The sequence below is a fragment of the Nycticebus coucang genome, chromosome 15 (assembly GCF_027406575.1).
Source record: "Nycticebus coucang isolate mNycCou1 chromosome 15, mNycCou1.pri, whole genome shotgun sequence".
Classification (NCBI taxonomy): Eukaryota; Metazoa; Chordata; class Mammalia; order Primates; family Lorisidae; genus Nycticebus; species Nycticebus coucang.
Genome location: NC_069794.1, coordinates 72,759,273 through 72,783,389, shown reverse-complemented (window position 1 = coordinate 72,783,389; position 24,117 = coordinate 72,759,273). Strand labels below are relative to the sequence as shown.

The window sequence follows — 24,117 nt, the reverse complement described above, 5'->3', positions numbered from 1 at the left end:
TCACAGCAACCTCAAACTCTTGGGCTTAAGCGATTCTCTTGCCTCTGCTTCCCAAGTAGCTGGGACTACAGGAGCCCACCACAACGCTTGGCTGTTTTTGGTTGCAGTTGGCACTGTTTTAGCTGGCCTGGGCTGGGTTTGAACTTGCCAACTTTGGCATATGTGGCTGGCGCCGTAACCACTGTGCTACGGGCTCCGAGCCAACTATATACTACTATACTAGAAACTGATGAGCATTTTGTGTAGTTTTTATGGTGTGGAGTAATAGAATCTATATGGTGTATTGAGCTCTTCACACCAAAAAAGGAAATCATGCTTTACCAGGAAAAGTTATATCTTTTCTTCTGCTAAACCCAGTAGCCTGTACTATCCGTATTTTTTTCCTATTTGATCCTCAGTGTTCTGGTGATGAAATTCAGCCAGCATAATTTTTGCTATTAAAGATGATAAAAAAAAACCTCTGGAAAGTTTAACTTTTAACTAGACAGAATTTTAACTTGAACTATAAATCTTTGTCAGCTCTGTGCTATGTTCTATATACAGTATATATGTTTTAGGCACTTTGCATTTCAGTGCAATGTTCGGTACCAAGCACAGGGCAAGTGACAGTGAGTAAAAAAACTAGGTAGCAGGGACGTTTGGTAGGGAACATTTTTAGGAGAGAGGTGACTCACTGCCCGCTTTCTGACCAGGTTCTTCCTAGTCATAGTGGAACACCTTTTACTAATCCTGAGCCTCAAAAGTCCCTGTTTAACTCACTTCAGATAGTTCTCTGTTTTGAATAACTTGTGGAAGGAGAGGGTCTCTGTGAGAAAGGCCAAGGGACAATGACAGAATGAACATGGGCAGCGCCTGTGGCTGAAAGGAATAAGGCACTGGCCCCATATGTTGTAGGTGGTGGGTTCAAACCCAGCCCCAGCCAAAAACTACAAAAAATAAATAAATAAATGACAGAATGAACATGCACCAGACACAGACATGGACGATGTCTTTGTCTTACTAGTCTCACCCCAACTACCGAAGGTGACTCCACTTAATACTAATTTGGTGAGTTGGTCATTTCCATTTCCAATATGGGGAAGTGAAGGGTGGAGGAGTTGAGTGACTTGCTCTCCTGTGCAGAGCCATGAGTGAGCACAGCCAGGATCATCCAAGCCCTTGGGCCTTCAGACCCCTCGTGGTGCCTTCTGCCACCACTGGCGCATAGCTCCTCACCAGAACCCTCACCGAGCCAGGGACTCTTGATTACTGTGAGGTTACTTTTGGTGGGTAGTACGTGTTTTGATAGCTTCCCCTGCTAACAGTGAGCTACCGTTATCTACTGGCTGTGTGAAGTTGACAAGTCTCTCTTGCAGTGGGGTAGCTATTTGAGATAATGTGTGTGTCCGAATTATGACTTTATTTGAGATTTGGAGCTTTTCTTTTTACCTAGGTACAAATCTTATAGTAGGCACATTCCAGAAGTATGTGTAACTATAGGCAGTCTCCAGGTCACAGACCAGATAGGTTCTAAAGGTTCTTATGTCAAATTTGTATGTAAGTTGAAACGTGTATATTTACTATTACTCATAATGGCCTCTGTTCATAAGTAGGATTCATATGCCAGTCAGATGTTTGTAACTCGGGAACTTGCTACAATAGCCTCCATTACTCAGTGTGAGTTGTATTTAAGTCAGATGTTTGTAACTTGGGAACTGCCTGTATTCCATTTGTAACATATGCTTGCTGCCTTCTAAGAGGAATGTAGACAATATTCTTTCAGTGCTTTAATTACTTAATGGAAACATCAGTTCTTTAAAAATGGACATGGCATTCTTAACATGTGGTTACAAATGTGTGCTGTCCACAGTGGGCTAAAAATAGGTTAGAAAAGCAGATGTCCCTTCCCCCAAGCTCTGGGTCTAGATTCTTCGTTTCACGGCTTGACGCCCAGAGGCACTGAGCTTCAAGGGCTGAGGAAATTAAGAGTCCTAGGTGTCCTAGGCAGGACTCATGTTGGAGTTGCCCTGATGAATTCACATTTACAAAGTACACCAATAGGAAGTTAAATAATAGTAATAATCATAGAAATTTAGAGCAGATTGTAACTAAAATTGACATTTCCTAACCAACTCATTTGAAACATTGCCATAGTACCCAAGGACAAGAACATTTCTCTCTGTTTAACTGCATCATTTCCTGAAAGATCACTTATAGGATACCTTCTAGTGTTTATTTCAATCTATTTCACAATTTCTAAAAGAAACATTTTCCTTTGGACTATTATGTGACTTTAATAATGAAATTAGAGGCTGGGCACAGTGGATCACACCTGGAATCATAGCTCTCTGGGAGGCCAAGGCAGGCAGATCACCTGAGCTCATGGGTTCAAGACCAGCCTAAGCTAGAGTGAGACCCCATCTCTAAAAGAAAAAAATAGCCGGACGTTGCGGTGGGTACCTGTAGTCCCAGCTACTCGGGAGGCTGAGGCAAGAGAATCACTTGAGCCCAAGAGTTTGAGGTTGCTATGAGCTATGATACCATGACACTCTACCAAGGGTGACAAAGTGAGACTAGTCTCCAAAAAAAAAAATAGTAATGAAATTAGATTAAGTAATTATCAGACCTAAGCCTGATTTTCTTTTATATTTTTTTTAAAGAATAATCCCTGTTTAATCTCAGAGTTTGCACACCACAAATATTTAAACAGTATTATCAAGTTCCTTTTCTAACCCACCACATAAGTTAGAATATGCCTAGCGCAGTGCAGCACTAAATGTGTGATTGGTTGGATTTAGCTGCAGAGTGAGGAGGAAGGCGAGCCTTCACTTAAATTTTCCCTTCAAGCTGTTTAAACAAAACTGAACTTAAAAAGAAATTCTTAAAATCTTAAGTCACACACTCAAATAATTGGGATTTCAACACTAGATTTAGTTTTGTCTTCCTTTTCATGCATCTGCATTTCATGTTAGGATAGGCAATGTTATTAAAGTGTCCAATAGCTTTATATACTGATTTTCCAAAGATAAATAATATTTCTTCTGTAACTCTCTCTTGTCTGTTCAACTCTAGAGATACAAAAGTAGCAGAAATTGGCCAGGTGCGGTGGCTCACACCTGAAATCCTAACACTCTGGGAAACTGAGGCAGGTAGATTGAGCTCAAGAGTTCAAGACCAGCATGAGCAAGAGCAAGACCCCTATCTCTACTGAAAATAGAAAAATAGTAGCTGGGCATCATGGCACACACCTATAGTCCCAGCTACTTGGGAGGCCAAGGCAAGAGGATTGCTCAAGCCCAAGAGTTTGGGGTTGCTTTGAGCTATGATACAACTACCCTCTACCTAGGGCAACAGAGTGAGACTCTGCAGCAGAAATTGGTTTTACCAGTTATCCAATGTAGACTTACAGCAGCAATCACAACAACAAGCGCAGTAGCAGTAACCAGAGCTAAAAGCATTTGCTGAGTGTTTCTGTGGTGCCAAGTGCTATGCACACTGCATGTCTAATCTCATTTAATTCTTTAAGTGGTGTGGGAGGGGAGGAAGGTAAGTATCCACATGCCTGAGGTCGCACAGCAGCAAGCGGGCGCTGGGATTCAGATGCAGACACTCTGACTCACCTCATGTGGGCTGGCCATTCCTTAAACTTTTTCAGGTTACACCAGGCAGCTTTTTGCTTTGGCAATATGTATGTCCATGTTCCACTGTATTTTTTTCCCTTGCTTTTTTATAATTTTTGGTAACTGAGTTGCCTTATCAAGAGTATACTGCTGCTCAAAGATGGTATTTTTGAGTTCTCAGAGTAAGATACCATGAGGACCTGAGAGGTGGTGTGTGCTAACTAGAAATGATAAAATAGTGATTGCCTTACACACAATAAAATGATTTTATAGCAAAGTGAGATTTGCTGAATGTGAATGCATGAATGTGTGAAGGCAGAGCGAAATTTGGAATTTTAAAACACATTCATTGGTAGAAACCTTCCTTTCTTCCACAGTGTAATAGGAATAATTGAGCAAAGCATGTCCTGGAATCAGAGTTAGAATTTAGTAGCTGTCAGATTACGACATAGTTTCAATAATAGAGGTAAATGGCGACCTGGCATAATGGCCAAGCAAATAGAATACTTAATCTTTGGCTTATTCAGATATTTACCCAGCATAGCCTCTGAAATAGCTGAGAGCTTTTTGGAAGAAAGAAATGGAAGCGAGCACCTGCGTTCTCAGGGTAAGGCCTCCCTTTTGAATGCACTGATTTTTTAAGAGGGTGTGTGCATGTTTAATATGTGGGTGTGTTTAAGGAAGACATTGAGCTTCAAAAGGCAACATGTTTTGTAACCCATAAATGTAATTGTAAATGGTTACTAAATCTGACAACGAAATTAAAATAAACTAATGTATAAACAGAGCAGATATGTGGGCTGTTCTTACTGGAAACTTTGGTCCAAAACAAGTTCAGAGGCTGCACATCAGTCCTCTCAGTAACTGCACAAAGATCTAGCCTCACGTGTGAGGATGATAGATACTAACCCACCCCTGGGAGCAGTGGAGTTTTGTTCAGTTCAAAGGAAGAGAGGAATTTCACTTTCTGGCCAATAATCTGATTTCCCCAAGAACTGATCGCAGATAGTGGGAATCCACCTTTAGAATAGGGTGTGGGTAACCACAGTGGTGTAGCAGAGAAAGACTTCAAAGTGGAGAGGGTGAGCCATACAATTGCCCCAGGCTTGGGAGAGACAGGTCTGGAATGAGGATTCTCATCTGATAGAATTCACTCAGGATTTTTCAAACTGCCAGGCTAGGCTTTGTAGCTGTAATTCTCAGTCTAAGCTGAATTTGGCATTTATTTCAGAAATAAGTAGCCATGAACTGTTACCATGTGTCTTCAGAATTGGTAGCAGTGGTGGAAATGCTCAGACCTCTTGTCAACCCCCTCCCAAGTCTCTGCAGGTACATCCAAGTTCTTGCTGTGTTCAGTGACAGGACAGGAACACAAGCAGCTGCACATCTGGGCCAGTCAAAGGCACCTTCTCAGTACTTTTGATATCTTCTTTTTCTTAAACTGTGGTAAAATATACATACTGTACAGTTTACCATTTTGGCCACTTTTAAATGTGTCGTTCTAGGTGTGTTTTCAGTATAAACACACCGAAAGCTGTGCGGCTGTGCGGCTATCACCTCTGCCCATTTTCCCATCATCCCAGTGACGACCCTCCCGTCACAGCTGCCAGCAGGTAGAAAAATGGACCAATTGCTAGTTTTTATCCTTTGTTTCCTTTAGTAGACAAACAGTTATCTAATGAAAAAGTCCAAAAAGGTAAACCAAGCAGTGACTCATAAGCTAGATAATTGCTTGTAGCTTAGGACTGTTGTGAGTTTTATGAGAGTGTCCTAAATACTTAACCATAAACCAGTGTTTTGGAATCCAACTTGTACAGAAATAATGAGCAACCCCATCCTTCAACTCTTGAACTGGGAAGTAGATTTTCATAAATCTCTGTGTCTGATGTTATTATCGCGAGTCATGGGGCATTTCTATGTGTTACACCTGTGTCTTATTTAATCCTTAAAATAGTTTAGCAAAGATGACATTATGCCAATTTTACGAACTTCAAACATCATGCTAAACTCCAATATTTTGCCTTTACTCAGGTTGCCCTTAACAGTTAAGTGACAGATCTGAGCTCCCATAACCAGTTAGTTAAGCCAAGCAGTTGCTTACCATGTACCGCTTTCTTTAGAGCCACCTAAGGGTTTATTTAGAAAAGAAAGAATTTATTTTTTCTCTCTGTTTCTTCTTAGCACTCCTTCAAAGGAAAACTTTTATATCATTATAACAGGAGAATTAGATTTACTCTGTAAGTTATAGAATGCAGATAAGATAATGTTCCTTTCAGCTGAAATTCAAACCTGCACCATGCTCCCAAGGCTGTCCATAGACCCGCAGGACATTTACTCCGCTGGTTTTCAAAGCTTGGTCTGTTGTCCCAGTAGGGGGTCTCCCAGGATGTTTCAGTTTTGGAACCTGAGGCTCTTCTTAGTTGATGAGACTGTCTCCCAAATGAGTGATACCACTGGCCTTAAATATAAAGCTGGCTGATGGAACTTAATTAATTAACTTAAACTGAGTCCAGTGCAGTGTCTGTAATGCAAGGCTTTGTTCGGCTTTTGGTCTTAGTGAGCTATTTGTCCCGGCCATCTTTGCTTCGGGGCTGCGTCCACCTGGCCCCCAAGTGCAGAGCACCCAGGGCCTCCTTTCTCCATGAACTTCTCTTGCCCCCTTGAAACACACAAGCAGAGCTGTTTCCTTTCCTCTCCCCCAAAGGAAAGAGCCAGCATCAGGAGGACCCACACATCGGGGCAGGCCCTGTCTGCCCTTTCTTGTCCCCTCATACCTCCTGCCACACCCTGGCAGGGCTCTGTGGCAGTGAGATACTTCTTCCCTCTTTGGCAAAGAATACCTTATTTCTCCAGTGAACTTGAGAAGGAGAATCCTATATCACTTGCACTTTGTGAATCAGGAGAAAGACAAGAATCATTTAAATGGGGGAAAAGCCCTGCTTCTAGTGAAAAACTGGGATCCACACCACTGGATCTTGATCAAACAAAAATGCCAGTGTTCCAGACATAATTTAATCTCTTTTAATAACTTGTGAATTGATTTTTTTTTCTCTTTTTTTTTTTTTTTTGTTGTTGTTGTTGTTGCAGTTTGGCCGGGGCTGGGTTTGAACCCGCCACCCTTGGCATATGGGGCCAGCGCCCTACTCACTGAGCCACAGGCGCCGCCCTTTTTTTTTTTTTTTTTGATCAACTGAGAATCCTCTTGAAAGAAATAGAACCAACTGTGGCTTACCATAGCAGAATTTTTTTGGAATATGGAGAAGGCCACAGAATCAAAGGGAGAAGTCAGGACAGGGCCTGGGAAGAACCACTCAGGGGGTCTAGGCAGAGGGAACTGGTGTGTTGTGTGGGTGCTGGTGCCAGGATGGGTCGTTTGCAGTCATCCTCAGACCTCGTCCATTCTGTTAAGACTCCAGTTCAAGGAACATATCTGGCCATATCCTTGAACATATCTGGCCACTCTCGCTGGGTGAGGGAAGGCCAGGAGGACACACTGGTAGATAGTCCTGTGGAGCTCTGCTCACTGGCCACTGCAGGACTGCTCCTCCAGGGGACCTTGAAAGCTGTCCTGAGATCTCACCAGATGTCGCCTGAGTGACAAAATCACCTTTATTTGAGGACTTCTGCTCTAAAGCAGAGCCTTTTTTTCTGACCAGAGGGAAAGTGGGTGCTGGCTGGCAAAATAAGCAGGTGTCGTCAGGCCTTCCTTTCCCGGGCCCCGTCTGGCCTGTTCTTGCCCCTGGTTGTCACCTAGTCTCCATTCTGTGGGCTGATCAGCTCCACGTGGCTCTGCCTCTCAGAAAGACTCTCTGTCTGCCCCTCAAATGCCCCTTCCCAGGCTGCGCCCATCGCACCCGCCACCCCCACCCCCCCCTTGTACCTCACCATGCCTCGTACCTACCTCTGTTCTACATGATTAATACTTATTTTCTCTCCAGGTCCCTGAGAACAGAAATTGTGTCTCACCATCCCTGTGTGCCTGCTGTCTGCAGCACACAGTGCCGGCCTATAGGTACTCAGAGCACTTGATTTAAGATAAATGCCCGAGCCGGGCGCCGTGGCTCACGCCTGTAATCCCAGCCCTGTGGGAGGCTGAGGCAGGAGGATTGCTTGAGCTCAGGAGTTCAAGGCTTGTCTGAGCAAGAGTGAGACCCCGACTCATGAAAAAAATGGAAAAACCCAGCCGGGCGCCGCGGCGAGCATCTGTAATCCCAGCGGCTTCGGAGGCTGAGGCAGCAGGATGCCCACAGCCTGAGTCTGAGGTTGCAGTGAGCTACGACGCCATTGCCCTCTGCTCAGGGCATAGGGTAGAACTGTGTCTCGACAAAAAAAAACAAAAAAAGATAAATGCCCGAGCAAACTTTCAGTCTGAAGTGGAATGAGGAACCGTCATATCCCTGCTTGATGTCACATTACAGGGAGCCTGACATTCAGGCCGAGATGGTCATGTTAGAGCTCAAATTTCAAGGAACTCTAAGCATCCCCATCCGCCTTTCTGCTGAGAACCACCCTGTGGAGACCCCACTCCAGCAGGACTCATGACCTTCCCGCAGGCTTTAGTGCCATGCTGACTTCCTGGTGTTTTCCCTGCATAGGTGGCTCCTCGTAGGTGCCCTCTGGGCTCCTGCTTGACTGAGGATTGATTATCATTCTCAAGCTCAGGAAGTCAGGGTGGTTTTATGGAGGGAGCTACTTAGCTACATTTCAGATCTTTCCTTATAAGAGTCAATAATTGATTGACACAAAGCTCTGTTTTTAAGGGTATTTCTAGAAATGAAAATAAACCTTGCCTTTTAATCTTTCAAATAAAAATTCTACTCTAACCTCCAAAGGGCACCTCAGACCTGGGAGGCTGCTTGATCAAGACATAGCCCTGGGCTATACTCAGTCTATGCCCCACCCCTTTCTAGCTGTCTCTCTCCACCATTTTTGTGTCAGATCCACTTAACCATTTTAGGTGCTTTTTCAGCCAGCTGTGTCCAAGCTTTTATCATAATTTTGCATAGTGCCCCAGACAAATTATAGTTATGCATGAGATGATCGTGTTTCCATTTCAGCTGAGAAACAAATAGTTTTTTGTGTAGTTAACTAGAAAATCAGATGCATCTCTCTTGCTCAGTATTTTTCAAGTTTTAGTTGCCAGTTGAAAGAAACTGCACCTCATTGTGGGCTTCATAAGTTTCTACAGGTCCATCTGAGCAGAGACCTGCAGCAGAGTCAGCAGGCGGGCATGGTCAGACACAGATCTCTGCACCCGCCCCAGTTTGTGATTCAGGAGGTCTGGGATAGGAATCAAGAATTTGCACTTTTAACAGGTTCCCAGGTAACGCCAGCGATACTGATCTATACTTTTGAGCCACTGGGTCATAGTTTCTATAAGATAGAGTCTCATTGATTTTTTTATATGTGCTGTTTTCCTAATAAAAAGTAGAAGATGATGGGTAAATACCCACCCAGTTGGTTAATTGCACAGGTACATTGCACCTTTCTGGATAAAGGGCACACCTATAACTTGGACTTAAAATACACAGATGCAATCTATATAACCAAATCGTATGTGCCCCCATAATATTCTGAAAATTTTTTGAAAAATGCTTTTTTTTGCTTGTCTTAAATTCACATTAGACACTCAGACACAGAATGAATGAAGAATGGGTGGGTGGATGGAAAACCCTTACAAAGGTTCTACTAATAGTCACCTCATTCATTCATTGTCCCTTGTTAAGCCTTGATACAACTCAGTTTTGTTTTATTGCACACTTGGTTGGTGTCAAGCATTATATGACATAAACTCAGATAGGCCATGTAGCTATTCTGCTTCTCTTCTAAGGCTTAAAATAATTCTAATGTTTTCTAATTGCCCTGGTAATCCCCCATATACAATAAATTAAATGACACACAAACCATTTCACCCCAGGCACTTTGTAAAGGGAGCCAAAAAATGATTCCATCTTTGTAAGGTTGGATTGGAGGCGTGATCCAACCACCAACTACTTGTTCTCAAGCACGTTTTCAGATAATTACATTGGTCATAGACCCCAAAGGACATTTAAGGGGTTAAAGAAGTTAGGCCTTGAGTATGTTGATTTTAAATGAAGGTCTGGTGAGGTTATGTACTTATCATATATATTCCAAAATGAAAGGGCATGAACTTGCAGCTTTGTATACATATTGAACTTATCCTGGAACTGACAAAATGTTTTCTTGGTGAAAACACAAAAATATGCATAGTTGGAGGTCCCTTAAACAAGAAAGAGCTTCTGTTTGCAAGAGAGTTACCACAAATACTTAGAGCTACCCAGAAAACATTCTGGAGTGCACAATTCCTGGGCACTTTCCTACGGATCACACCACCACCTGAACTTCAGCAGGAACTGAGCGCTGTGAGTGCTGTGCCCTGATAGGAAGAGGCTGTTGGTGGTGACATAAGTGCTGTCCTGGTCACACGAATGTACCTGTCAAAACTGGGCAAAACCACTGTGAGCAGCACTTGTTCCCTGCCCTCTACTTCCAGTTTGGTAGTTACACGGTACGACTGCTTATAAAATGGTCTTCATGGGACAGAAACTGAATTGCCCAAGAAACAGTAGACACTTTGTCCTGAATTCAAGTCAGTAAGGAAACTGCTAGTAAGCTGGGTGCACTTACTAGCACACAGCTGGGTCATGGTATCAGGAAGCAATGAGATCTTTTTCTCCGGATTTCTCCACACATTTATGTTTTGTCACATCAAGGATGCTGATATTTAAATATACTCCTTCATAGAATATATATAATTTAACAGAATTTCAGGGAGTGTGCCAGTATATCATGATACTTTCAGAGCATGGACTCTGGAACCAGACTGTCAGGATAAAAACAAAAACAACAAAAAACCCTCTAAGAGTATGTGACCTCTCTTTGCTTCTATTTTCTTACTTGTAAAGATAGGTCCCTCAGGTGTGTTTTGAGGAGCTAGTGGGACCTAGCACACAGCTGGTGCTCCTGGGTCACTGTCGTCATGTTGTGGGTGGCGTAGAGGTGGCCTCTCAGAGGAGCCGTCTGAGGGTCATGTCCTCCTGCACAATATCTTTATCCTCACTTTATTTCCACCTCTTTGCCAACAGTTGCTCAGGAGAACAGCACACACTGCAATTTGGTCCACCTTGGAATCTTTTTGATATCATAATTTATTTTAGTCAGGACTAGAATAATTACCCTGGTAGTTTAAGGTTATGAAACACGCCTGTTTGAGCAGAGCAGCCGGGATGAAAATGTTCTGGCTTGTACTATCTTTTATCAGCCCATTTGCCTCAGAGGTAAAATGAGGAGAAGCATAAATTACATCAGCATCCTTTACTCACTGTACTATGAGTCCCTCTCAGTGGGACAAGCAGGTGGAACTCCTCTGCCTTCTTCCCTGTCGTGGACGGATCGTTGCCAGGTATGTCTCTTTGAGGTGGAAAGTTATGAACAGTTTGAGGCCTTTGGGCAAGATCCATCCATTTCTCCCTAATTTGGGTGATTTCCACAGTGAAAGGTGTTCGTCAGCTCTAACCTGTTTCCCAGGGACACTTAAGAAAGTGCAAGTCTAACCAGCACCCCTTTAAAATTAAGGCTTAAAGGCAAAGCGGACATCTTTATCAGTTTAAGAAAAATAAAAATCAAAGCTTTCTTGGAATTTTTTTACTACAAAAGCCAACTTCAATTTTTCTTACTTGTGGAACATTGAGTATTCTATTAATTGTCTATGTTGACACTCACAAAGCTTTTTTTTTTTTTTTTCGGTGAGACAGAGTCTCATTTTGTCGCCCTAGGAGAGTTCTGTGGCGTCAGCTCACAGCAACCTCAGACTCTTGGGTTCAAGCAATTCTTTTGCCACAGCCTTCCTATACAGGCACCACCACAACACCTGGCTATTTTTAGAGATGGAGTCTTGCTCTAGCTCAGGCTGGTCTTGAACTCGTGAGTTCAGGCGATCCGCCTATCTTGGCCTTCCAGAGTGCTGGAATTACAGGTGTGAGCAACTGTGCCCAGCCCACGCAAAGCATTTTGATCTATTTAGAGCGAGGATACTATAACAAGTGTTCTGGACCCAGTAACTGCTCTTTATTCCTCATCTTCTCCTTTTTGAACCTTCATCTTTGGCAATCACATTACATACAAAGTCACCAAACCATATTTTGTTAGGAAAGCCCACATGTGTGTGTATTTTTCTCTTGTTGCCACAGTTGCCATTCTCTGAAATCGCAAGGATAGTTTAAGATGGGAAATTGGAGAAGGACGTGTACTAGTTAGGCTTGCCTGCCAACAAGGAGAGAGCAAGGTCATGCTTATATTGGCAGTTGGTTGAGCTGAAGTAAACCACTTCAAAGGAACAAGAGAGCCATACTTAACCTGCAGAAGTTGGCTCTGAATAAATGGTTTTACCTTCTAGTCATTTAATTATAAATGACCAGTTATGTAATTATAGAAATGTTTCAAATATTAAAAGGCAGAAAATGGTGGGACAGGTTAGCACGTTTGATTGAGAGCCATGTTTAAGTCTTTTCCCTACAGATGTTATTTGCATCAAGAAACCTGGCACATAGGAAATGCATGAAACCTGATTTCTAATGAGATTGAGTCTACTTAGGTAATAACCTTCTAGAAGGTACAGCAAAAGTGTGCTACTTTAACAATTAGAGACCAGCGTTTCTATCATTAGTTACACTGCTGGACCAGAGACACAGCTGCATTCATCCACAGGAATTATTTTACTGTAAGAAAATTGTGTTTTGAATTGTAGTTGAATAAATAAAGACATAGCAATGAAATTCTCTTCCAATAACTGTCCCCTTATTTCTTAAATATTTCCTAAAATGGAGCTATTAGAATTGAAAATATTTTGGTCTGTAGTTGAAAATATTATAGTATTTTATTGTTCTCAAGCACACCAGGTCTAGTTAGTAGCTTTCAAGTATGCATTTGAACCTGCTATTCTCATGTTCACCATATTGACCAATCCTTGGTATGTTTCCCAAAGTGTATGCCCTGCCCAGTGGGGACAATTGGATCCACGTGTCTAGGCCCAGACCTGACCCCCAAGCTCTGCGTTCCTATTGCCAGTGGAAGGCTGGCCGTGTGCACACGAAGCATCCCCTGGGTTGCAGCTTGTTCAGCCCTCCTGCTCTGCTTGCTGCTGTGGTTTGGAGCTTCAGGGCCATATCACACTGCTCCTCTCCCAAAGTCCCCTCTAGCCTTCTACCCCACCAAACACTGCATGGTCAGCACACACTGTACACTTTCCCACTTCTTTGCCTTTTCGTATGGTGTCCCTCTGCCTTCAAGGCTCTAATTTGCTCCCAAATCCTACTCACCTTTTAAATTTGTGTTCAGATCCCTTCTCCACAAAACCTGAATCGCTGCATTGGAACTCATCAGTCTGTTTTCTCCCACTTGACTGCAGTTTGTGCTATAAACATCCACAGTTTCCTCTTTCCAATTTTGATTTTGAAAATTTTCAAACACTTAGAAATGTTGAATGAATAGCATGGTATGCACGTACATTTATAACTCAAATCACTGTCCAGACCTAGAAACTCCCATCACGTCAGAGAGTTTCCTCGTACCCCTTCTCAGTCAATTTCAGTATCTGTTACCAAAAGCAGCCATGGTTCTGGGTTTTTTAATTTCATCTAGCCTGCTTTTAAACTTCATCTGAATGAAATCAGATGGTACATTCTCCTTTATGCAAAGATTCCTTCTTTCTTACTTTTTTTTTTTTTTTTTTGGAGGCAAAGTCTCAAGCTGTTACCCTGATAAAGAGTGCCGTGGCATCATCATAGCTCAAAGCAACCTCCGACTCTTGGGCTCAAGTGATCCTCTTGCCTCAGTTTTTTCTATTTTTTAGTAGAGACGGGGTCTTGCTTTTTGCTCAGGCTGGTCTTGAACTCGTGAGCTCAAGCTATCCACCCACCTTGGCCTCTCAAAGTGCCAGGATTATAGGATGAGCCACCACACCTGGCCTCCTTCTCTCAGTGCAGTGATTTTGAGATTCATCCATGTTGTTGCACGTATGAGTAGTTATACCTCTTGTTCCTGAGGGATAATCCATTACATGAATATGTCACGTCCACATCCTATTAATGGAAACTCGTGTTGTTTCTAGTATGGGGTTATACAGGTTCTTTCCTAGCTGACATATGCTTTCATTTCTCTTGAGTAAATACCTATGAGTAAAATTTCTGGGTTATATACAGGGTAGATTTATGTTTAGTTTTATAAGAAATTGCTAGACTATTTTCTGAAGTGGTTATATCATTTTACCCTTCACCACAGATGTATGACAGTATAAGTTGCCCACAACCTTGTCAACATTTGGTGGTGTTGATCTTTTTAATTTTAGCTGTTCTGGTGGGTGTGTTGCGGTGTGTCACTGGGTTTAGTTCTCATTTCCCTGATGAGTAATGATGTTGAGTATTTTCTCAGTGCCTATTAGTTGTGTTATTTATTTGGCTATTCTCTTCTGTGAAAGGTCTGACCTTACGAAGTCAAATTTTGTGTCCATTTATAATTTTTTTCTTGTTTTTATGATGGATTGAAAGGAATTCTTTTAATTCCTGAAAGAGTTGAATATACCCTGAATACCAATCCAATGTGAGATATATGTTTTGTGAGTATTTTTTACCACTGTCTCATTTCCCTGTTCACAGTCTTAATGGTTTCTTTTAAAGAGTGGGTGTTTTTGATTTTGATGAAATGTAATATCGGTTTTTTTCTTTTATGGTTATTGCTTTCTGTGTCCTAAGAAACATTGCCTACTTCAAAGTTATAAAGATGTTCTGTATGGATTTTTTAAAATACTTACGAATTTTAGCTTTTACAATTAGGTCTGTAACTATCTCAGATTAATTTTTACGTGTGGTATGAAATAGAGGTCAAGTTAGTTCTCTGCCCTGTGGATATTTACTTTTGGTCATCTTTGGGAGTGTGTTCTTCTCACCTTCACATTGCAACTTAGACTGCCCATCTTTTTATGCCCATGACCTGACCTGATTCTTTATATACAGCAAATGTTAAATACGTCTTCAGTGAATTACATTATAATGATTCAGACAATAATAGGACTCTGGCAATCTTTTAATGAGTTGATGTTGAAAGTGGTTTTACAGGATCCGTCCCCCAAATTAAATGTTAACGTACAGAGCCTATTCAACCCTTGAATTAGCACTTTCTGCCAAGAATACAGGTAGGGGCAATACGGTTGATTGATTGAATCCTTGTCCCTGGCTTCTTTGGAGTAAAAAAAGGAGATAAATTCAGCTTTTTATTGAATTGTTTTGAGATAGTCTCACTTCGTCACCTGAGATAGAGTACAATATCATCATCATAGCTCACTTAACCTCTAACTACTGGGCTCAAATGATCCTCCTGCTTCAGCCTCTTGAATAACTGGGACTACAGGTGTGTGCCACTGTGCACAGCTAATTTTTTAGTACAGACAATGTCTCATTCTTGCTCAGGTTGGTCTTGAACTCCTGAGCTCAAGCAGTTCTCCCACCTTAGCCACCCAGAGTGCTAGGATTACGGGCCTGAGCCACTGGGCCCAGCCCGAATTCTTAATGTATGCTAGATACGGTGCCTCGCTGCTTCCTAATGCATCTTCTTGTTTTATCTTTAGAGCTACCTTGTATATTAAGTGAGGAAGTTTGAGTACCAGAGATTTTAAGTGATTTCTGCATTATGCAGTTAGTAAGTTGCAAAGCCAGGAGTTTTCTAGGACAGAGAAGTCTGAAGGAAAGCCAGTAACTTGATTCTAATATAACATTCCTATAAAAGAATTAACACTTGGTTGATTCTGAAGTGGATAAAGTTGGATAATAAAACTTGATAAGTTATTAAATTTATTAAATTCTGAATCATCCCCGTCAAAGATAACTAAAAACTTAATCCTCTAATATCACTCCAAGTGTATATATAATATACCCAAAGATTAAAAACCCTTAGGAAGTATATTTGGGCCTATCTCTCTAAGCTAAGTTGTGATAATATAGTTAGTAAAAGTGCATTAAAATTATAAATAGTAGCTTTCTTATGAAATCTATAACCCAATTATAGCCCAAGAAGAAGAGAGGGGAGGAGAGGGGGGAGGATTGGTGGAGGGTGAGTAATTGGTGGGACCACACCTACGGTGCATTTTACAAGGGTACATGTGAAATTTACTAGGTGTAGAACATAAATGTCTAAACACAATAACTAAGAAAATGCCATGAAGGCTATGCTAACCAGTTTGATGAAAATATTTAAAATTGTATATAAAACCAACACTTTGTACCCCATGATTGCATTAATGTACACAGCTATGATTTAATTTTTTAAAAAAGTATAAATAGTTTCAGACTGTTGCCCCTGACTTTATGAAATGTCCTTATAATCAGGTCATAGAACCAAACTCTGATTTCACAGAGCCTGAAGGTTCCCTTAGGAATCTGAATCTGTGTCCTTGTCCTTGCCTCCCAGTGAGCGTGTCACTGACCTCTCCTTCATTTGCAGGAATGCTTCAGAAGTGTCCTTCTGTTGATGACTTTGTAAGTGCCCTTGTCTCTGACTTGGACCTGGACTTCGAAACTTTTTTCATGGATTCTGAATAATGGAAACATCCTCAATCTTTTGCATCCTGGTCATGTATATTAACTTTGTTATAAATGCTACAGCTGTGAAAACTCGTTTTTGATGTCAGTGTTCACTTCTGTAATAACTTCTGAAAAACTTCAAACAGATTGAACTTGGAATAAATAATTTGTTTTAATTATACTGGCTTTTCCCACCTGTTTGGCAAATTTTTAAACATATGGAAATCTTCTGAGCAAGCTCTTAAAAATTACAGTTTCACATGGGGATGTTAAATTAGGGTATGGGTGTTTCCTTTGTGTAACCACTTACTGTTGAACTCTCCGTTTTTCCACTGATCATTGGCACAGTTTGAAGCAATCTTCAGAACAGTTCTTTTAAGAATGATTACCACTTCTTAAGACCACCACACTAGGCTTTGAAATGCACTTTAGTCAGCTGCAGGAAACAAGAAACCAAGTGCGGTTTCCAAAGTTCTTATAATTGTCCACATTATTTTTTTAGGAATGTTTAGGTACCACACAGATGAACTCAAAGCAGCGAGGACTTGAACTCTTACTTTTCTGGCCTAAAGGTAGAATTAATAGGTAGGTACGATTACTAAGTGAACTGCCAGGGTCACACAACTGGTAAATAAGGAAGCTGGGATGTCAAAACCATGTCCCGTTTTTATCCAGAGCCCAGCTGCTTTATGCTGTTGCATTTTGTTCTGTAATTTGCTAATATCGGGGAAGAAATTATTTAATGGGTTTTTCCCACCATTAAAGTCAAGAACTTAATTATAGATTTCCATTTTTAAAAGGCATTTGCTAACAGCCTCTTCCTGCTTCTTACTACTAATGATGAAGTAAAAAGGAAAGATTTTCCAAATCTCCAGAATGAGAACATACATTCCACCTCATTACAGAATCTAGAGGAACTTCTGTGAGGTCAGAAACATCATCAGTGACCTGCCTGTGCTGGGTTCACTGGGATGCAAGGGGGACCAACCATTCATGTCTCCCACCTCCTGCTCACACTTAGAAATCCAAATCTATACCCTCAGAAAGCAGAGCAGCTGGTACACTGCCCAGGTGGGACTTTACATTTTACAGAATGCTATGCTTTTTGTTCTGTCTTAAGAGATGGAGTCTGTGTCACCAGTCTGGAGTGCAGTGGTGTGATCATAGCTCACTGTAGCTTCCATCCTCCCGCCTCAGCCTCCTAAACAGCTGGGACTACAGTTGTCTCCACCATGCCTGGCAGAATGCTGTGGTTTCTCCTCTTCCTGCTCCTCCCCATTTGAGTTTCATACATGAACATTTAGAAATGGCAAGTCACTGAAAACCTGTGCGTAGGGAGTCAGGCAAGCCTGGCAGTGGCATCGCCTTCACACCCAAAGCAGAGTCAAGGAGGGGAGTGCAGGAGTTGAGTGTTGCTGGCAACAGAAGGGGCCCCAATACCAGGGCCCAGAGAGGACTCTAGCTGCTTCCATGTCTTGCCCTATTTATTCATAGTATCCAAGCAATGGCTAGGAAAGATCTTATCCTGACAAACTTGTGCTACGTGGATACCACCTCTATTCTGGGAAATGGAATTGGAGAAACGGACATCACCCGGCCAGTTACAGGTGAATATGTCAATTTGTTTTCAGTTGGAGATGAGTAAGTACAAAAACAGAAATCTGTATGGAGCCTATGTGCAAACATTCTTCAGAAGAAGGGAAAGGAAATGTCACCTGGAAGATGCTGGAGAATCGTAACTGTGAAAATCACTTTTAAAAGGAACTAAAGCTCTTTGTAGAAAACCTTTCTGGTATTCTCAGTGAGATTTAAGAAAACACAGTATTTATGTAGCTGCAAGCCATAGGGAGAGAACAAGCAGAAATGAAAAGACAAAGAGACTTCACTTAGATACAGTCTGTTTTTGGGTAGAGCTTAAATAGAAATATAATTAAAATTATAAGCCAGCATATCCCAAATTGGACTTTGTGGAACATTTCTCAGGAACTGTTACTTAGTGTTCCACGAACTCAGAAGAGTCCTGTTATTAAATAATTCAGGCATTGCCACAGAAGCTTTGAAGGTTCACTGTGCACATCAGCAGCCATGTACTCCCCAAACATATCTGGCAGCATTGCACGTATGAGCCAGTATTTCCCAAATGTATTTGATTCTGAGACTCACCCCCTTCTTGGAGCACCTATTGACATTTTTCAGAACATTAGGACATAACTACTAAAAGCATTCCACTAGAAACAACAGGCTGACCTTTACAAAGGAACAAAAACTACAGTGCTCCCACAATGCAATTGTTCATCACCATTAAAAGCCAAAGAACATCCCCAACAATAAAAAAAAAAAGAAAAAAAAAAAAAGCCAAAGAACAGGGGAAAAAAGTTCTGAGAGGTGAAACCTGAGGTGCAAAATGATCTCTCAAATAGAGGGTTCAGGAAACATCTCAGCTTTGTACCTCCTGCTAAAAATGGCTAAAAGAATAATTCTGACCAAGAGTCAAAGCAAAGGAAACCTCTAAGGAACATCAAAGAATGTGGAGGGGTGTTGACTCTCACAGTAACAGCCGGGTAAGTCATAATAGCAAAATGAATGTTTTCCCTTACAGCGGGAAGAAACTCATAAGCACACGCTCTGGGAAAATTTCTCTCCTGTAGTTTGGGTTTCCCATCAGCTACCAAAAATTGAAATAAAGTACTTATGAGTATATAAACACTAAAAATAATCTAGTTTAAAAAACAACTAGAAGACAATGAAGAAAATTTGTTGTGGTAGTCGTTAAATGTTGGGATTTTGACCTTGTATTCCTCTCCTATCTTCTATTTCTAATTTTTAAAAAGTAGGTATTGTGTCAATTTCATTAATCATTTAATATTTACAAAGTGTTCAGTAACCACAACAGAGCCAAATTTAAAGCATTTTCCAATCCTGAACAAATGTTTGGCTGATGTTAAGCAAATTCAGAAATTATCTTTGAGTCATTCAGGGAAAATTTGTAGTCAAAACCATTCTTATTACCCAATTTGTAGCCTAGTTTACATTACAGAAAACAATTGAGATAAAATATTAATAACAAATTGTGCAGAAAATTGGTTAATAATCAGTCTGATGGAGATTTCAGCTTGAGGTTATTAGAGTAGGCTTCCCTAAAATAAAAAATAAAAAAATATATTAGTAACAATTGATATTTATATGTCAATGGTATTTTTCAGTTTGAAGAGAACTTTGTCATGTGGTGCTCCTCACGTTGTGACACGAGTAGTGTCATAACCCTATAACTAGGGAAGCAGACAGGCCTGGCCACATGTCCAATGGAGAGGCAGGACTAGAGCCAGGCCCCTTGGTTCCCTGTCTGCTACCCTCTCTGCCCCATTCAGGTCTCCCGGAGGCCACACCCACGCCCGTGCAGGCTCCTAGGTGTACAGAAGGTCACTGGCATGGAGCACTGAGTGGCCACATAACCTCCACGGGCTGGCCGCCTTACGGAGTGTGCCAGTTTTCTGCTTGAGGAAGCTAGTGCTGTGGACCAGATAGAAGGTGAAATAAAGTATGACATGATGTTCTTTCATCAGACCAGGAGAGGTAGACTTGAATCTGGGCAGTGCTGGGGTGAGAGGATGAAAAGGAGAAGCAGAGACATTCTGGAACATTCATCACCAGCCCTTGGCATCCAACTGTGTGGTAGCGGGTCAGAGTGGGTGGAATATACCAGCTGTGTCTTCATCTAACTCAGGAGGCAGACTTGATTTGGAAGAAATATGTGGGAAACAGGAAGCAGGCACAAGGCTGTGGGGGACCATCAGTGTCCACTCTTGAGGTAAATTGTTTCTTAATCTGCAACTTCTGAGTAAGATCATCTGGCAGTTATGAGCTACCCTCCAGGTCCATTTCTTTATCTCATCTACAAAAAAATAAAGGACTTTGTCGAGTGCCTTATTGAAATCCAGATGCTTTCAGCCATAGCACTCCTTGGTCTGAGGCTAATGGCAGCATGGGCAGCATGCTGTGCTGTCAAATATCTCATCTGCGCAGCAGTCCTTTGGGGTGAGTGAAATTATCCCCATTAGAGTTGATGCTTGGGAGAGTATGTGAAACTAGCAGGATCTAAGGCAGTGACTTTCAATCAATGTGCTAGGGCACTCTGGTGTGCCGTGAGAGGATCTTAAGTGGACTGCAAAAATTTTTAAAAGATCATTAATTATTTTCAAAAGAAGTTCAAAGTACAGGTAAGTATATTCTTTCTTTTACTCTCTCTCTCTCTCCCCCTTTTTGATCAGCATAATTAAAGTGGGCTGCAGAAATTTATAGGTTCAAGTGTGCAGTGAGATTAAAAAAAAAAGGTTGAAAAAAACTGGTATGAGGTGTGTGGGGCAGGTCTTCATTCCTGCAAGGATGCTGGTTAGGGAGTGTTTCCAGGGAGGAGCAAGTCTGAAGCAGAATCTTGAAGTAAATGCTAGGTATGAATTAGAGAACTAATTTGAAAGACAGCAAACCATATCAATGTACTTAATTCACTCTGGCAAAATGTGAAGCTGTACCGTGCCCACATTTGAAATAAAAAGGTAGCTTTGTATAATACAAAATAACAAAGGATTCAGGAACATAAAGGTATCTAATATATAAAAGACCCAGGAAACAGAAATATATCATAAATATATCAACTGCATAAATGTAAGATGTATTTGACCCAGGGAGCACAAACTGACAGATAGAAATTGTACTCTCTTTCCCTTCCAAAATGCAAACAGCACGACGTGTGGTTGTTTTCTACAGTATCACATGATGTTCTTAGGACCTTTGTCCTCAGCTACAGATATTTGCAAGCTGTCACATCAAATTCACCTTCCAAAATCAAATGCATCTTTTATCGTGGGTACTCCACCTGAGTCACTTTTTTTTTTTTTTGAGAGAGAGAGTGTCACTTTGACCCTGGGTAGAATGCTGTGACATCATAGCTCACAGCAACCCCAAACTCTTGGGCTCAAGCAATGCTCCTTCCTCATCCTCAAGAGTAGCTGGAGCTACAGGCAGCCTCCACAACACACAGCTAGTTTTTCTATTTTTAGTAGAGATGAGGTCTTGTTCAGGCTGGTCTTAAACTCTTCAGCTCAGGCAATTCATTTGCCTCAGCCTCCCTGAGTGCTAGGATTACAGGTATGAGCCGCTGTGGTGGCCGCTGAATCACTGTCTTGAGTAGCACCATCACTGTCTTCCCAGTTGCTCAAGTAGAACCCTCCAAAGGCGGGGTCACTCCGCAGCCACGCAGGTGGTACTTCTCTTGCCTGCCGCACTGATCCTGTCCATTAAGTGTCTGTGACAGTAAGGCAGGGAGCGTGCCTTCCTTGTTGTAGTTTCCTTTTTGCCAGATACATGTTAGAAAGTCTGTAAAAGTTCTTGTGTGATCTGGGCATAAAGTCATAAGGGCCCCAGGGAGTGAAAGGGGGATTAGTCCCAGGGAATAACGTGTAGGCAGGAGACTCCACAGAAAGAATCAAACATTCAGAGCCCAATTCTCCTGGAAATTTTTAAAAACTACACTAGATATAATTACAGAAATTTTCCTATTTGCTCCCATCACTATTTTAAGAAGAGGAGCCCTGCGATGTTAGTTCTGGGTGTCCACATGACTGGGCCATGGGTGCCCAGATTGAATGTGGTGTGTCTGTGAGGGTGCTTCAGAGTAGATGCGCATGTGAGTCTATGGACTAAGAGAAGGAGGTGGCCCTCCCCAGTGTGGCGGCATTGCCCAGTGTGCTGAGGGCCTGAACAGAACAGAGGGGGAGGAAGGAGGAATTTGCCCTTTTGCCTCCTGCTCACCTGCTTGAGCAGGGACACCTCTCTTCTCCTGCCTTCAGCCTGGGACTTACATTACTGGTGCCTCTGGGTCTTGCAGATGGCCCGTTGTGGGACTTCTTAGCTCCTGTAATCACACAAGCCTATTCCTCATGCTCTCCGACTTAACATAGGTCCTATTTCTATTGGTCCTGTTTCTCTGGGGAACACTAACCCATGAAGAAATGTGGAGTGATTTTTGTATTTACATAGAAGAATGAAATAAAAGGAAAGGAAATCAAGACCAAACCAGCCTCAGCAAAGAAACACAAAGCTTAGCTGCACATTGAAATGAGGATTTGTGTAGAAACCTCTCGTGACTTGTTTCTGGTATTGATTTCTGTCCAAGCTATTTGGTGTGATAGTTTGAGGAGAGGGGCTTCACACCGGGAGGGCTCACCATGGCAGAGCCCAGATCTCTGACTCAAATAAGTCAGTGAACATCAGTCAATGTTGACTTACCAGATTCAGCCAGAGGACAAGTCTGAAGGGAACTAATGTCACGAACACTTGGTGAGAGTTTTTTCCATGGCTTTTTACATTGACTCAGCATCAAGTAGAAGGTTATTTTTGTCCTTTCTTACCAACCGTGTGAGAAAAGGGGCGGTCAACTGAGAGGGAGGAGCAGGGCGGGCAGAAGGCAGCATCGCTTAGGATGGATCAGATGCAGTGTGTCCTTCCACCTGTGCTTTGAGGCCAAGCTGTTCGGAGCTTTTTTTTTTTTTTTAGGGACAGAGTCTCACTTTTTTGCCCCAGGTTAGAGTTCCGTGGTGTCAGCCTATCTCACAGAAACCTTAGACTCTTGGGTTCAAGTGATCTTCCTGCCTCAGCCTCCTGAGTAGCTGGGACTACTGGTGCACACCACAACACTCCCCATCCTCTAATTTTTCTACTGTTAGTAGAGACAAGGTCCCACTCTGGCTTACACTGATCTTGAACTCCTGAGCTCAAGGGATCTACTGCCTCAGCCTCCCAGAGTGCTAGGATTACAGGCCTGAGCCACAGCCTAACTTTGCACTTTTTTAACTTTACAAAAAGCTGTTTTAAGGTCGATTTATTAAAATGTGTTAAGTTTACTAAAAATAGCAAATTGTGTTTCTACTTCAGATGCTGATGCTTTTCACGTTCAGTGTGAAGTAGTTACTATGCACAGCTGGTAGAAGGATTCATCCTTGTTACAAAAACAAGAAAGAAAGAAAAACAAACGAGAGGATGGGGAGTGGGCAAAAGAGGCCTAGTTGTTCTGGCTACAGGCTGGCAGAGAAATCCTCAGGGGACAAGAAGGGGACCTGGCACCACAGCATGCCAGGGACAAGCCGTGACAGCCTAGAAGCTGCCGATGGTGGGTTGAGCATGGGCTCTTTTCCAGCAAGTTAAAGAAACAGACTTTACTAGGAATGAAGCACATAAATGAGTGTTTAGCCCCCTCCAAAGGGTGATAGCCACATGGAGGACGGTGGCGGCTTTCCAGAGAGTCTTTTAAAGCTTTTTTATACTCAGTTTTCCCAGTAATAAGTGCATTTTCAGCTGCTCCAGACATGCACACACGAGATAAGGCAAGACTTGGGTTAACCAATTTGTTACGGTTGGTGAAAAAGTACGTGGACTGAGAGCAAAGATCGTAAATGCGCAAAGCAGGGATTGCTGGGGAAGATTAAAGATAAGCAATGCAAATAACTGCACAGCACAATGTGTTTCTCATAGTGCTCTCATTGTTTGCAGACTGTTTACAAAATAAGCCAGTTCCAGACCACAGATGGCCCTTTACTGGCAAGCTTATGGCTCACTGTGTGTTGTCAGAGGGAACTAAGTTACTTTTAGGTCAGAAATCTTTTAAACAAAAAGTCAGGACAACATATAGAAAATACAACTGGATCACAGATGTAGCCATTTATTGCTGGGGCACATCTCGGGAAGAAGGGGGGGAGTGCTCTGATCCTCGCTGGCCAGCAGTTTGGTTTGATCATCAAATAGTGTGTTTCAATAGTTAGCAAAGCTTCTTAGCACCTGAGAAGTCAAAGGCCAGGAGAATTTATTCATGACAACATTAATAAGGCTCATTATGTAACAGCAGTATGCCCGCTTGGGGTGTTGGACGTAAC

General features: G+C 42.0%; 1 protein-coding gene across 2 annotated transcripts in view; it reads left to right on the top strand.

Moving 5' to 3' along the window:
- MIPEP (mitochondrial intermediate peptidase) overlaps positions 1 to 16,371 on the top strand; it is a 224,634-nt gene extending 208,263 nt beyond the window's left edge. For both annotated transcript variants that reach the window (XM_053563469.1, XM_053563467.1), the window contains exon 19: positions 16,113 to 16,371. In XM_053563469.1, the coding sequence (XP_053419444.1) occupies positions 16,113 to 16,210 (98 nt within the window). In that variant the 3' untranslated portion in view covers positions 16,211 to 16,371. The remainder of the gene's footprint in view (positions 1 to 16,112) is intronic.
- The last annotated feature ends 7,746 nt before the right edge of the window (positions 16,372 to 24,117 follow it).